The sequence below is a fragment of the Schistocerca serialis genome, chromosome 5 (assembly GCF_023864345.2).
Source record: "Schistocerca serialis cubense isolate TAMUIC-IGC-003099 chromosome 5, iqSchSeri2.2, whole genome shotgun sequence".
NCBI classification, from domain to species: domain Eukaryota; kingdom Metazoa; phylum Arthropoda; class Insecta; order Orthoptera; family Acrididae; genus Schistocerca; species Schistocerca serialis.
Genome location: NC_064642.1, coordinates 820,449,155 through 820,465,928, shown reverse-complemented (window position 1 = coordinate 820,465,928; position 16,774 = coordinate 820,449,155). Strand labels below are relative to the sequence as shown.

The following is a 16,774-nucleotide window of genomic DNA, read 5'->3' as shown; positions in this document are numbered from 1 at the left end:
AGATTTTTCACAGACACACATGTTATACAGAAGAAAAGCCATCCCAAGGCCAGATTAACAAAGACGCTAAAAACATGCGATTCAAACAGTGTGTCTGTATGCTAGTGAAAGCCTCCGAACGACAGAAATGCTGGGAATAAGAGAAGCTGACAAATTCGAGAGAAATATCCTCCCAAACATAAAAAAAAATTGGTAGGAAGATTGTTGATGGGCAGTGTGGATTGCGGCGAAGGGAAGAGCTGTACCAGGAATATGAAAGGTTAGCCGAGTCTGTTACAAAAAGGAGGCTAGTATTTTTCTGACGTCTGTTTAGAATGGATGAAAGAAAATCATCATATACTTGGCAGCAGACCTATAATTTCCGGCAATTGAGTCAGGGACGAAAGGAAGCACTCGAATGGGCTTGATTAACTCGACGAGACACGTCAGCCGGGCAAGGTGTACACCAGAGAACGACAGCCTCTAAGGCTTCTATGGCGAACACAAGCAAAGATCCCGGAATGAGATTTTCACTCTGCAGCGGAGTGTGCGCTGATATGAAACTTCCTGGCAGATTAAAACTGTGTGCCCGACCGAGACTCGAACTCGGGACCTTTGCCTTTCGCGGGCAAGTGCTCTACCATCTGAGCTACCGAAGCACGACTCACGCCCGGTACTCACAGCTTTACTTCTGCCAGTACCTCGTCTCCTACCTTCCAAACTTTACAGAAGCTCTCCTGCGAACCTTGCAGAACTAGCACTCCTGAAAGAAAAGATATAGCGGAGACATGGCTTAGCCACAGCCTGGGGGATGTTTCCAGAATGAGATTTTCACTCTGCAGCGGAGTGTGCGCTGATATGAAACTTACTGGCAGGAGTGAATGAAGCTTTTGAATAAGTGGGTCCTCTTGTCGGAGGTATACATTTAAGGAGTTCGATCAACCCTCTGCTAGGCACTTAAGTGTGAATTGCAGAGTAACCATGTAGATGTAGATGTGGAAGAACAGAATTAAGAAACTAAGGATAAAGCTTAGTAGATAGATTTTCAAACAGTGCCTTAACTTGTCGTAATTTTGAGCTTGCCTTATCAGGATATGATTTAAAGAAGAACATTTTTAAAGGGTTCCACTGTTCTAAGACCCTTAAGACACACTGTTACAGTGACAGCCACCTAGTAGAAGGATACTTCTATATTTTGTGTGTCTTTTCACCAAAGACTTGCTGACATATCTTTACAGGATTTTTCCTCCTTGAATTTAGCAACTAATAGAAAATGTCAATTAAAAACTGTTCAATATTAATATTTACAAGTCAATGACGCCCTTTTCAGCATCTGGGTGTACAAGATGACAAGGACAGCCTTGCACGTGAACATTAGTATTTTCTTTACAAATAAAGGAACTTTGGAAACACCATCGTATTTCCATTGTCACACGCGAAACCTACACAGTTATCGCACGGAATCTCCCTCTTCTTTAGTTCGTTATCAAAAGCACTGATTATTCCTTTGCCTGTATTCTCGAATTGAGATACTTACAGTTGAAATGTGCGTGGTTTCGGCGTCAGGTAGAGGTTTCTGTTATTCATAGCGTTACTGCCGTCTGTTTCCAGGGTTAAGGACTAAGACGTCACTGACTTCGTTACATTTCCCTCAATTGCAGATTGCAGAACCACACTTTTAAGTGGCGCTCCCGTTTTTGTTCTCGTACAGTCGCACTTGGAGGCTATTTTCGAATCAGGAAACATTTTTTTGAACAAACATCCCGCATGGTCATTGTATGCTAAAGGCAAGTTGTGGTCAGGAAGCAATATCGTAAATAACAACTCTACCTTTGTTACCAATCTTTCATCTACCTGGGATTTAGTAAAAATTGTTAACTTCTTGTTCGCGTCCCTCAGCTTCACCGTACGTGAAGGAATTCTGCCAGCTACTTGTTTGCCGCAGTTGTTTCTTCCACCTCGCGCAACTAAAATATCCAGGCTACACACACTACAGCAAACGTGTAAATCAAATTTGCACGAGCGCAGCAAACAGGACCATGCTTTCGAGTATTCCAGCCTGCATTTCTGAACAATTCTTGGCTTCTCAACAGTGACACTGGTCCCAGCACTCTAACCACTCACATTTTGCTGCACCAGAAATCGCTTCATTGTTTATTTCAAAATCTTTCCGACATAATTCCTCGGCATAAGCTTAGTATACTCTAGAAGAGCATTCTATGTTAATAAATGCTTGTTTATATATCTCACACATACACATTATTCACCAAACAGAGCTTGACTCCAAATTGTAGTCACAGCAAAATAAAGACACCTGCGCGGGAGCTCGCCAGGAAGTCATCAGGTGACTAGCAAAGAGAAGAACTGTGCAAGATACACCACTTCATACCTGATTGTACGGTACGATGAGTGAAGTCATAATATACCATATACGGTATTTGGTGTAATCAAAATTCTGCAAGGGGCAGATAAGGACAGGTATACCAACTGTTTACGAAAAATGTGAAAATAAATACTGTTGAGGACCCAAGTTGTAAAGAATGATTTTCTCTTGTGTATCCTTTCCAGCACCTTATATGCTTAACAAACTGCATATTGGCTTTTGTCTCGGGTTCTTCGGCCGACTTCATGTAATGATGTTACTGACGTTTGGCCAGCACGAGTGGCTGGCATTGTCAAAGCTTCAACCTCCATTGCCGGTGGTGAACTGGAGCCGAGCTCGCGGCCGCAGACTATATGTACCTGGCGCGCCAACGTCCGAGGGCTTCTCAGCGGTCACTTCCGGTGCGGTTCTCCTCTCGCTACCTGCGACGGTCGTTCGCTGCAGTACGGGAAGCCAGGATCCGTTTACCTTAAGGTTTTCCTCTTTCTTGTTGAAGTTATTCGGATGTTTTTGTATTTCTACAGCTTCTCTGAACAAGCGGGTGTGATAGTGCTTCTCTACTTCCGTGTCGGCGAATTCGATTACGTGGTCGGTCTCAGTGCGTGCTCTGCCACGGCCGATTTCTCCACCTGCCCCAACCTGCAATGTCGCTTATATTCTTTGATCCTGGTGTTGATTGATCGTCCAGTCATTCCGACATAAACTTTTCCGCGTGTGCATGGTAAGCGGTATATTCCCGACATTTGCCGATCTAAGACACTCTTTGATCTTCCTTGTCGGTTTGAAATCCGTTTTTACGCCGTGTTTCCGCTATATAGACCGATTCTGTCCGTCACTCTGGGAATGTATGGCAGAAAGGCCGTACTCGACATTTCTTTTTCTGATTTCTTACTTCGTCGAGTGTTTGGCTCTGTTACACTTCTAATATAATTTGTGGAGTGCCCATTGCTCCTCAGAACACTCCAGGTGTTGCATTTCGCGTCTGAGGTGCTGCGGCTCACATATTCGTCCCGCTCGCGTTTCGAGCGTATTAACCATGCCACTTTTCTTGCTCCGGTGATGGTTTGGTAGTTTGTGCAGGTATCGGTCCGTGTGTGTCGGGTTTCGATACACGTTGCGTCCCAGGTTTACGCCATCCCTTGTGACCAGCGCATCTAGAAGTGGAAGTTTTTTGTCCTTTTCTACTTCCATGGTATATTTTATGTTTGCATGGAGGCTGTTTAAGTGTCTTAGGAAGTCACCGAGCTGTTCTTCTCCACGGCCCCACACAACGAAAGTATCATCGACGTACCTGTACCACACCTTAGGTTTGCAAATTGCGAAGTCCAGTGAATGTGCTTCGAAATGTTCCATGAAGAAGTTGGTCACCACTGGACTAAGAGGACTACCCATGGCGACGCCTTCCAGCTGTTCGTAGAAATTGCCATTCCATGTGAAATGACAGACTGCTACAGAAAGAATGCAAAGATTTTAGCCTGCGAATAAGACTTCCAGTAATGCGTTGTTGTCAAATAGCGTGATTTTTAATAGCCTGTATCGACGATCTGTAACAAAAATAAAAGTGAGCAGACAGACGTTACCAACGGGTCGGCGCTAAAACTCTCGGTCTGGGAGTAGTCACAGTGTGGTACAGAACCAGTACTGCACAACAGTACTCGGCATTCAGATCCAACGCACATTAATTTGATAATCATAGAAAAAGTTTAACGAAATGTTCGGTAAATTTCACGCTGCATTGTATAAAAAGTGCACCTTAGTCTGGACATTATGCCTCTAGAAAAACTGGTGAATATTAAAGTAAATTTTTGCACAAATTAAAGACGCGGAAAAACTTTAAATCGTTAAGAAGCTACCACAATGCATTCAGCAGACCATGTGACATCGCCATGGAAAGCTATTTACAAGAATGGCGTATTTGGAGACCATTGAGTTTGTCTTTGATAGCAGAAAGTGAGCGACGACTGACACGAGTATTCAGCGCGAATTTTACCTCGCTCGGTCCTGGCTCACCGGCAGTCGGAGCTGTGTCATTAGTTTCCCCAGAGTCGATTCCAGCCGCTCGGCCACTCCAGCTGCCTGGCGTGATGTCATACGTCGCGGTTACGTCACCGTGCCAGCCGGGGCCTCCCACGCTGGCGCACAACTGTTTCTTGTTCACACTTGCGTCACACCCCAACTGGTCCATCTCTCGTAGGTTGCGGTCCGACAGCCATATGAACACAGTTTTTTGTTTCAAATCTGTCACTCCGGTCCTTGCAGTCTCGTCTTTAATACGTACAGCTGACATATTAAAAATGCACAGCGTTGTCCCTTCGCTACCCTACGTAGCGCTTTTTTTACGTAATTCTTTGTAACTCTCTAAAATGCGCTGTCGTATTTTTCTGGTACGAAGTAGTTTTCTAACGGTCGTATTTTTCTGGTACGAAGTAGTTTTGGGAGGGTCGTATTTTGCTGGTACGAAGTGGTTTTGTGACGGTCTTCAGTTCATCGTTAAGACTTGAATGCTGCACCATCTTTGCTGCGTCACTACTGTGCCCTCGTTGTTTAATCTATCATACTGATAGTAACTTCCGCCATTGGCGGTTCCAATTTCTTTTCATTTCTGCTTTTCTGAAGGCTCTTAACAGTTGTGTCATCCTGTCCGTGTAAATCTTTTTCCGTTTCTCCACCTGCGTTTGTTAAGTTGTAGGTTTTAATCAGAGAGATTACACAAGGTGTTTCAAACAGGTCCGCTCATTTCAGAAGAGCCTGTGTTCCATGCGAATTAAGATATAAACTAACGCATAGGACGGCAAAGACTTTTTTAAATTCAACAGAGATATCCGATTTTACAAGGATATATTACGATTTAAATAATGAAAACATCACTAGTTACTTAAATTTTTATCCTTAACACAATACGTCTATGCGGAGACAAATAACAAAAAAGCAAGAAATTCCTGGTTTTTTAGAAAAAACCAATAATACTGTCAAACGTACATCACGTAGGTACCATTTGTCAAAAATAGTAAACTTACTTTGGTCACATAAAGTGAAGCAGCTTTCTCCACAAACAACGAACTACAACTGAAAATAGTCCCCATCTTGAACAATAAAAAAGATAAATTATCCGACTCAGGAAGACACAAAATAACATGTAAAACTTGCTCTAGCTACTAACAGGAATTTTCAAAGTGGCAGGAATTTTCAAATTAGATACACTGAACACATCAACTGTTACATAGGTAACCAGATTACAAAGTCAGCAGTATAAAAAACGCTGGACACCCATCAAAAACATATAAGAAGATCTGAAGATACTCCACCACTTTCAAAAATCACATACAGTGGATTTAATGGAGGAGCTTGAATTTTTTGTTCACCACAAAAAGCAAGGAGAAAAATTCTCAATGATGAAATAGACAGTGGATCCGTTAATTTCTTCAAATGTTTCTCCTGCATAACTGAAACAATTTTCATAAATATGTACCTACCCCATTAGAAAAAAATGTAACCGATAATTTAATAGTCAATAGTGGTAAAAATACATTTGACAATTGACAATCTTATATATAATGTAATCCAAAAGCACATTAACACCTCAGACTGGGTACAAACTCTTTGTAAACCATAGTTTCGTAACATGTTTGTAGCATGTTTTTTAAACAAACAGTGTGACGATTTGCGTGGATATGATATTCTGTATAATGGGGGAGGCACAATACCTGTATGTAAGTAGACAAACGAAAATACTATTTCTAACACTAGCATTTAAAAACACTCAAAGATTCATTTGTCCGATTGTAGTCTAATCACGGAAAGACGCTAGACAGGCAGAATATCTCACATGCAAACATCACCAAACATATTCATGTAAACAAATGCACAAATGCACTTGAAAATGAGAATATATTCTCGAAATGCGTTGCGCTAAGCATCAAAACATAAGTAACTGGTGCAGTTCTCATTATATAAATCATGAATGACGTAGTTGCGGACTTTCCTGAAAGATCTAATATGATGAACGAAGTCAAAGATATGTTGTTACTTATTAGAATAATCCTTTTGGAGTGTAAGATAAATTAACTTTGGTTTTACTTCTTTGTGCTTAATTTTCGTTGCTCCCTACTTCCTTTAGCCTTCGAGAGTGTCGTTCCTTTTCTTCCTCCGTCAGCCTTCTTTCTTTTGCAGGCTTCTTTCTTTCCTGAAATCCTGCGTTTTGTGTTGCTTCTCTAAGAAGTATTGTGTTATCTATTATGTCCGTTCTGATTCCTGTCTTTTTCGTGTACTTGCCAGTTTCGGTGCACCATGTGCGTTTGGATTAGTAACTATTTAGTGAGTTAACTATTTCCTTGGGTAGTCTGGTACTATCCGTTCCACATATGTGGCCATAAAATTGTAGTCTTCTTTTCTCATGACATCGGCTAGCTTTCATTTTCGTATACTGCTGTCTGAGCTTAATTTTTTTCAACACTACTACTATTTCTAGGACCCAGTGTTTTCTTTAGAATTCTTCTTTCAACTTTTTCCACGTTTTCAAGACCCTCAAATCTTGTTAGTTTAAGTGTTTCTGCTGCATACAGTCTTCGAGGCCTTACCACTGTCCGATAGTGTCTTAGTTAATGTGCTCCAAGACAGCTTTCGTGCCACATATCTTTTTGTCGTTTGCAATGCCCTTTCCATTTCATGTGCTCTACTTTCTATGGCTGCCTTTGTTTTGTGTTCCTCGTTCCATTTTATGTGCTCTGTTTTCTACGGCTACCTTCCTTTTGTGTTGTTTATTATCCACTATGCTACGTATTTAAAACAGTTTGTTTTATATATTGCGTTGTTATTAATTTTAATATCTGGAGGAGCATCATTTTCATATGTCATGAAATGTATTTTTTCAAGTGATATTTTTAGTCCTATTTTGTCTGCTTGTTACTCTAGTTCTGTGATTTGTTTTTCGGCACTGTCGATTGAATCAGTAATAAATGCCATTTGATCTGCAAAAGCTAAACAATCTAAGATGATTTTATTTGGGTTTCTTCTTAGTTGAACACCCTTAGTATTGACGGATTTTCTCCATTCTCTCACTACCTTCTCTAACGCACAGTTAAGAAGTAGATGTGATGAACCATCCCTGTGTCTTACTCCAGATAAAAGTTTTGATAGTTCCCCCTTAAATTTTACTTTTGCTGTTGTGTTTGTCAAGTTACTTTAATTATTTCTGTTGTTTTATTGTCAAGTCCGAATTCCTTTAAAATGTTGATTAGTACATTTCTGTCAATTGGTTCGTATGCCTTTTCAAAATATGTTTTACATGCACGTGCATACAACCTGACATTTTAAAACTGCACAGTTTCGTCCCCTGCTGCCTTGTGTAGCGCTGGTTTCTACCTAATTTTACAGTTGCGTTTTGGAGCAAAGTTTTGATTTAACTCTCACATATGATGAATGGCCCCTCGCCGGCTGTGGCCGAGCGGTTCTAGGCGCTTCAGTCCGGAACCATGCGGCTGCTACGGTCGCAGGTTCGAATCCTGCCTCGGGCATGGATGTGTGTGATGTCCTTAGGTTACTTACGTTTAAGTAGTTCTAAGTTCTAGGGGACTGATGACCGCAGATGTTAGGTCCCATAGTGCTCGGAGGCATTTGAACCATTTGAACCCCTCACCGGAAGCGTGGCAAACTTCAAGAAGGTTATAAAACTCGTCACATACTTTGGCTAGCGTTATTATGGGAATTGGTGTGCGCCTGTCGTGCAGATAACCATTGTTTGTAGGAACAATGGCCAAAGAAGCTTCAACACCTTGGTGCCACCATGGGTGGGTACTTTTATTCATTTCCGTAGAACGCAGAACATGTTTTTACCACTAATTAAGCTAGCGAAATTTAGATATAAAAACGGTTTATTTCTGTAGTGGTTTTTACCTTATTTTCTACATTGCTCTGTTCTGCAGGACCCTGTGTAAATCACTGTACGCTGGTAGGTTGTCATCAACAACTAAATGATATTACTGTAAGTTTGGCTGGGGAGCTAAGAAATCATTTTACCTATAAACGTAATTTTGCTGCGCTAAAATATTTGGCGAGTCTATTTTCCAATTAGTTACATCTATTTTCGAAACATCCGTCCTCATCTGCGTGCTCGTCTATTGTGGACGTTCACAGGGAGACACGATACATTTGTTCCCACGAATTCCACTCACAAGTTACACTTGTGCACTTCGCAAAATATAATGTTTATGTTGCTGCTGTGTATCTTCTCCCGACTGATGTTCACCCGTTTGCATATCAATGTCTGGCGCCAAAATGTACAGTGAGACAGGGAACCAGATGACGTGTCAGTTACTGCTAGCTAAAGCAGCGTTGCCACCATTTGTGAGAGCACGTCGGTTACTGGTACGCATCGCCGCCTACTGCAGTCAGAGAAAACGAGTAAGAAGCATCAGGCACACGCATTTTCTAATGTCTAGTATATATCCGCCTATAACACGTTCGGCCCACCAGCCTGCCACGTATTTTCTCGCCCACGGAGCAGGCTCGCAACGCCGCTGCCGACGCACAGACTGGGTCCCGACCCTTCGTCTTTGTGGCCGGCACTCCCGCAGAAACGCTGTTATTCCGCGGGGAAGAGTAATGGGCGCGCCCCGTCAACTGGCTGCTGTCCGGCACAAAGGGCATCCCTCCAGATTGGCTGGAGTGAATGGATCGCTCCGCAGCCAGGGCGGCCAACTTCCTGGCCACGGACGCCGTTGCCCGCTCCTCCTCGAGGACATTGTTAGGTTGGGAGCGGGCATATAGCAGCTGTCACCGACCCATCCGTCGTATTTAGATTACGCCGTTACGAAATACGGTGTTAGCCCTCCTTCACGGCTGTCACCCACGAGAGCAGGACCACAGCTCGTACGGCTCAAACCGAATAGCAGTGATTTTAAAACAGGAAGACGCGTCTGTTCTACCACCCACCCACGTCACTTACCCGGAAAACACTGCATTTTAGTGCAGTCGATGTTTGAAGACTAACGGTGTTACAGACTTGAGAAACACGAGTGACTTAAGAAACGACAACGTGTAACAGACGATTGTGACCAGAGTATTCATAAGGCTCACTAATGACGTATTCTGTCGCAAAAAAAAGCAAAACCTATACTTGAAACAGTATATGTTAACACATGCTGTACTCGAAGAACTGAATTGTGTACGCCGTCCCAGGAGGAATGAACGATATTGAAGGACACAACAGGCAAAAAAAGTCTAATAATCGCGAGCTCTAAAATGGATACCCTAAAAACTATGAGCACTTGTTAAACAGAAGAGATTTTTTCCATAGTATCGAAAATGAAAAAGTGCTCATAGCTCTTAAGCTATGTGTGTTACAGCCCATGTTTATTAGATAATTTTTCCTTGTTTTTGTCCAGACTATTTCCTCCCAAAATATGGAAAGCAAAGGGCTTTCAGTAGAAGTGGTTTCTTTTCAGGATCGAAGATGAAGTAGAGCTCATTCATCTTAAGATACACATTTTGGAGCCCATGTTTACTAAACAGTAAAGCTGCATGTCCTGGGAAAAAATTACGGCTGTAGTTTCCCCTTGCTTTCGGATCTAAAAGGGGACAACATGTAAGTGACTCTTTGCGTATTATGTTGACCAGTGCTTTCTGTTCCTGTATTACTTAACCATGGACCATGGACCTTGCCGTTAGTGGGGAGGCTTGCGTGCCTCAGCGATACAGATAGCCGTACCGTAGGTGCAACCACAGCGGAGGGGTATCTGTTGAGAGGCCAGACAAACGTGTGGTCCCTGAAGAGGGGCAGCAGCCTTTTCAGTAGTTGCAGGGACTACAGGCGTAATTTTTCCCGAGGGCATGCAGCTTTACTATGTGGTTAAATGATGATGGCGTCCTCTTTGGGTAAAATATTCCGGAAGTAAATTAGTCCCCCATTCGGATCTCCGGGCGGGGACTACTCAGGAGGACGTCGTCATCAGGAGAAAGAAAACTGGCGTTCTACGGATCGGAGCGTTGAATGTCAGATCCCTTAATCGGGCAGGTGGGGTAGAAAATTTATAAAGGGAAATGGGATAGGTTAAAGCTAGATATAGAAGGAATTAGTGAAGTTCGGTGGCAGGAGGAGCAAGACATCTGGTCAGGTGAATACAGGGTTATAAATACAAAATCAAATAGGGGTAATGCAGGAGTAGGTTTAATAATGAATAAAAAAAATAGGAGTGCGGGTAAGCTACTACAAACAGCATAGTGAACGCATTACTGTGGCCAAGATAGACACGAAGCCCACGCCTACTACAGTAGTACAAGTTTATATGCCAACTAGCTCTGCAGATGATGATGAAATTGATGAAATGTATGATGAGATAAAAGAAATTGTTGAGGTAGTGAAGGGAGACGAAAATTTAATAGTCATGGGTGACTGGAATTCGAGAGTAGAAAAGGTAGAGAAGGAAACATAATAGGTGAATATCGATTGGGGGTAAGAAATGAAACAGGAAGCCGCTGGATAGGATTTTGCACAAATCATAATTTAACCATAGGTAACACTTGGTTCAAGAATCATGAAAGAATGTTGTATACATGGAAGAGGCCTGGAGATACTGGAAGGTTTAAGATAGATAGTATAATGGTAAGGCAGAGGTTTAGGAACCAGGTTTTAAATTGTAAGACATTTCCAGGGGGAGATGTGAACTCCGACCATAATCTATTGGTTATGAACTGTAGATTAAAACTGAAGAATCTGCAAAAAGGTGGTAATTTGAGGAGATGGGACCTGGACAAACTGATAGAACCAGACGTTGTAGAGAGTTTCAGGGATAGCATTAGGGAACGATTGACAGGAATGAGGGAAAGAAATACAGTAGAAGAAGAATGGGTAGCTTTGAGGGATGAAATAGTGAAGGCAGCAGATGATCAAGTGGGTAAAAAGACGAGGGCTAGTAGAAATCCTTGGGTAACAGTAGATACATTGAATTTAATTGATGAAAGGAGAAAATACAAAAATGTAGTAAATGAAGCAAACAAAAAGGAATACAAACGTCTCAAAAATGCGGTCGACAGGAAGTGCAAAATGGCTAAGCAGGGATGGCTGGAGGACAAATGTAAGGATGTAGAGGCATATATCACTAGAGGTAAGATAGATTCTGCCTACAGGAGAAAAGAGAACCATCTGCATGAATATCAAGAGCGCAGATAGAAAACCAGTTCTAAGCAAAGAAGGGGAAGCAGAAAGGTGGAAGGAGTATAAAGAGGGTCTATACACGGGCGATGTACTTGAGGACAATATTATGGAAATGGAAGAGGATGTAGATGAAGATGAAATGGGAGATACGATACTGCGTGAAGAGTTTGACAGAGCACTGACAGACCTGAGTCGAAACAAGGCCCCCGGAGTAGACAACATTCCATTGGAACTACTGACGGCCTTGGGAGAGCCAGCCCTGACAAAACTCTATCACCTGGTGAGCAAGATGTGTGAGACAGGCGGAATACCCTCAGACTTCAAGAAGAATATAATAATTCCAATCCCAAAGAAAGCAGGTGTTGACAGATGTGAAAATTACCGAACTCTCAGTTTAATAAGCCACGGCTGCAAAATACTAACACACACGAATTCTTTACAGACGAATGGAAGAACTGTAGAAGCCGACCTCGGGGAAGATCAGTTTGGATTCCGTAGAAATGTTGGAACACGTGAGGCTATACTGACCCTACGACTCATCTTAGAAGATATATTAAGGAAAGGTAAACCTACAAATCTACGTTTCTAGCATTTGTAGACATAGAGAAAGCTTTTTACAACGTTGACTGGAATACTCTTTTTTAAATTCTAAAGGTGGCAGGGGTAAAATACAGGGAGCGAAAGGCTATTTACAATTTGTACAGAAACCAGACGGCAGTTATAAGAGTCGAGGGACATGAAAGGGAAGCAGTGGTTGGGAAGGGAGTGAGACAGGGTTGTAGCATCTCCCCGATGCTATTCAGTCTGTATATTGTGCAAGCAGTAAAGGAAACAAAAGAAAAATTCGGAGTAGGAATTGAAAACCATGGAGAAGAAATAAAATCTTTGAGGTTCGCCGATCACATTGTTATTTCGTTAGACACGGCAAAGGACCTGGAAGAGCAGCTGAACGGAATGGACAGTGTCTTGAAAGGAGGATATAGGATGAACATCAACAAAAGCAAAACGAAGATAATGGAATGTAGTCGAATTAAGTCGGGTGATGCTAAGGGAATTAGATTAGGAAATGAGACACTTAAAGTAGTAAAGGAGTTTTGCTATTTGCGGAGCAAAATAACTGATGATGATCGAAATAGAGAGGACATAAAATGTAGACTGGCAATGGCAAGGAAAGTGTTTCTGAAGAAGAGACATTTGTTAATATCGAGCATAGATTTAAGTGTCAGGAAGTCGTTTCAGAAAGTATTTGTATGGAGTGTAGGTATGTACGGAAATGAAACATGGAGGATAAATAGTTTGGACAGGAAGTGAACAGAAATTTTCGAAATGCGGTGCTACAGAAGAATGCTGAAGATTAGCTGGGTAGATGACATAACTAATGAGGAGATATTGAACGGAAGTGGAGAGAAGAGAAATTTGTGGTACAACTTGACTAGAAGAAGGGATCGGTTGGTAGGGCATGTTCTGAGGCATCAAGGGATCACCAATTTAGTATTGGAGGGCAGCGTGGAGGGTAAAACTCGTAGAGGGAGACCAAGAGATGAATACACTAAGCAGATTCAGAAGGATGTAGAGTGCAGTAGGTACTGGGAGATGAAGAATCTTGCACAGGATAGAGTAGCATGGAGAGCTACATCAAACCAGTCTCTGGACCGAAGACCACAATAACATTACTTTTCGGAATCAATGTTAGTAAAGTCACATTATTCGAGATTACTCACAAGTTTTTACGCATTGTCATCCATAGTGGTCTGTTATTGATGCTGCGACTGTAAAGTGAAATTAGAAATTACGGAGAATTTCTGCATCAGTCGTTGTACTTGATTAGCACGAAGTATTTTGATTATCACCTATTATCTTCAGGTGGTAAGTGGATCAAAGTCATTGGTGAAACTAAATTAGTTGCAATGTATTTGCTTGTTGATGTAATGAGTCCTCTTGAGCGAATAATATTGTATATTTCCTTGAATTTTTCCGAACGTCTGTAGCCGGATAAAAAGGTGAATCACTTTTTTGCAGTTGTCTGATATTTTTAAGTATCAAAACAGCTTAAAACCGTAGTTTCTTAACTTTCAGGTGTAGGACCTCTGGGTCTTCTTTCTCTCCTAGGCAGCGCCCCCACCCACGAAACTTCATTAATCCGCCCCTGCGATCGGGTATTAGTCACAATGCAAATGAGGAACACATTGAAAAAAGTGTAGACATTGAAGTCAGAAAGAACAACTGAGAAATAAAATGAAAAATGGGAGAGAAGATGACAGTCTTCTGCTAATTTGTGATATATTTATGTCAGCTGTGTATTACTTCTAGTACGTGCACGTGTAGCGGCTAAACGTGTATGTAGCATGCTGGCTTGCGAGCGTGTGAAGTAAGGCAGACCTCGATCGAATCCGTGCAACTGATTGACGACCGTCGATTTGGTACAAAGTTTATCGTGGGTGTGGTTTTTAGTCGTTCTCGTGTTATTTTAGGCAAATTCTGAAATTACGATAACACGGACAGATGTCTCGCAGGACTTGGACCGTACTGACACGAATAACATCTGGTCATAACACTGTGATACAATAAATTTGCCAAATCGTGGGAGCGACACATCACGTAAGGCGGGATAAATGATGTCCATACGTAAGCTCTCCGGGCAAAGCATCGGCCATCGCCGTGAAAGAGCGCAGCTGTCGCGCTAAACCGTGCAGACGTCGCAGAACCGCTGCCACGCGGCCGCGTGTCCCTACTGTTGCCAGATTTGTTGAAGGTTATAACGGAAAGGGACGGAGACGCGTGTCACACCCTGTCAGTGATGTTTTCAGACTCGGCAGCGAGTTTCGGAGGGAGCGACATTTCAGTCGAGCTGGAGACGTCAAATGATTTACTGTTTAGAAAATAATTTATTGTGTGACGGAATTAGACAAATTTCAGACGAAATGGCCTTTGACAACTTGGTTTTGGCTGCGATAGGACTGAACCGCAGCATATATTGCATCCTAGCACGGTTGATGTCCGCCACAACTGATCATTTTTTGTGAAAATAGAGTGATTCTGTTGGACAGTAAGTTATTTCCTGACAGGAAGTGCTGCTGGGAGTGTATGTAATTTTATCTTAAACAGTCAAGGATCGAAAATTGGGAAGAGAACTGCATACAATGGATACTTTGAGTCGGACACCTCGCGAAGGGCTATTGCGCACGGCACACATTAATTCTCTTAAGGGACGCACAGACCATCGCGACTTGCGGCTGTCCTGAAAAAGTTAATTTCAAAAGTCGCTGTTTTCCCTGCAGACAACACCTGCTCTCGCGAAGGGTGTGTATTTATTGTGTTTAAAAATACTCTAAGTATAGAGTGGAATGCGGAGAGAACATCAAAGCTGCTAAAATTTCATCGTGAGGGGGAATGTTTTATGGGCCGCTACGAACTGCAATTATAAAAACAAACTGGAAATACTAGACGTTTGGAGATAAATTACGCAGCTATAAGAAAGTGATACGCACGATGTGAAAAAGAAAATTGCGATCTCTAGTTAGTAAGAATAACAAAACGGAAGCAACGTTGGAGATTATCCGAGCCTAGTGTGATTCAGCACGGCCGAATCCCCTGGCCCAAAGCTGTTAGTTTGGTACGGATGAGAAGCCGAACGTCAGTGCATTGGCAACCGACGTTCGTTGAGCTTCGTTGCCGTAGTGTTCTCGCTCCTTTAACTGAACCGTACGGAACTAGGAGTGTAGACCGCCGAAGGCGTGTAATGTGGTCTGTGTTTCCAATTGATTCACGTCGTGGAATTCGCGACGCGGTGTGTAGAGAGAGTAGTTCGGGCTAGAGGTGGTTTCCAGCTCATTCGTGTTACCGTGAACGCGGATGTTTATTTCAGCATCGTCGGTGACCGAGGTTGCCCATCTTCACGGCGAGTATGCTGTGGACAATGTAGCAGTGTTCACTAGACTGCGCCTATCGCTCAGGCAACATACTGCACACCGGACGCCTCGCTAAATCGTCCGATCTTCATTTCCTAAAAAAAAATGCTTCTGGCTATCGACATCTACTACAACTACATTTCTACATTTATACTCCGCAAGCCATCCAACAGTTTGTGGCGGAGGGCACTTTACGTGCCACTGGTATTACCTCCCTTTCCTGTTCCAGTCGCGTATGGTTCGCGGGAAGAACGATTGCCGGAAAGCCTCCGTGCGCGCTCGAATCTCTCTAATTTTACATTCGTGATCTGCTCGGGAGGTATAAGCAGGGGGAAGCAATATATTCGGTACCTCATCCAGAAACGCACCCTCTCGAAACCTGGCGAGCAAGCTACACCGCGATGCAGAGCGCCTATCTTGCAGAGTCTGCCACTTGAGTTTGCTAAACATCTCCATAACGCTATCACGCTTACCAAATAACCCTGTGACGAAACGCGCTGTTCTTCTTTGGATCTTCTCTATCTCCTCCGTCAACCCGACCTGGTACGGATCCCACACTGATGAGCAATACACAAGTTTTGTAAGCCACCTCCTTTGTTGATGACTACATTTTGCTAATCTCAACCTGGCACCCACCTTACCAACAATTAATTTTATATGATCATTGCACTTGAAATCGTTCCGTACGCATACTCCCAGATATTTTACACAAGTAACTGCTACCAGTGTTTGTTCCGCTATCATATAATCATACAATAAAGGATCCTTCTTTCTATGAATTCGCAGTACATTACATTCCACGCAGTTTGGTGGCTGTATGAGATGTAATCGTTAGATAGTGCCCTGAATTGGATGTAGCACTGCCGAACAAACCTTTCGCCTCTCTTCGTCGTCGAACTGACGCCGTTATCAGTGTTTGCGTGACCACCACGGTGTTGGCCGGTGTTGCAGGCATCGCCAACGACTGGTCGGACCACGCGCTGTGGTGGCCGGCGCGCAACGTGTGGCTGTCGCGCACGCGCTCCACGCTCGACCAGTACGGCGTGCAGGCGGACGCGCTGCTCGACTTCACGCCGATGCACAAGACGCTGCGCGTCCAGCTGCCCGACCTGCGCTACCTCGACTGCCGCGTCGACTTCTCCATCAAGACCTTCAACGCCGTCGTCAACCTCTGCAAGGAGCTCGGTGCGTAGTACTGTGCATAGCTGTATCCATCTCAAACCGACAGCCGCTAATAAAATAACTAGTCCGGCTGTCTTTTGTATAAAGCAATTCTTAACATGCCCAACAGCTAACAGATACCGCCTACACGAAGTATTTACGACAGCTTTTGTTTGCCACGCTTTTCGTTAC

At 43.0% G+C, this 16,774-nt stretch overlaps 1 protein-coding gene across 1 annotated transcript in view; it reads left to right on the top strand.

Moving 5' to 3' along the window:
* The window catches only part of LOC126480807 (unc-112-related protein-like), a 606,017-nt gene that overhangs the window by 530,979 nt on the left and 58,264 nt on the right, over window positions 1-16,774 (top strand). Inside the window, exon 2 of the mRNA XM_050104130.1 lies at window positions 16,373-16,606. Coding sequence (XP_049960087.1) covers window positions 16,373-16,606 — 234 coding nt within the window. The remainder of the gene's footprint in view (window positions 1-16,372; window positions 16,607-16,774) is intronic.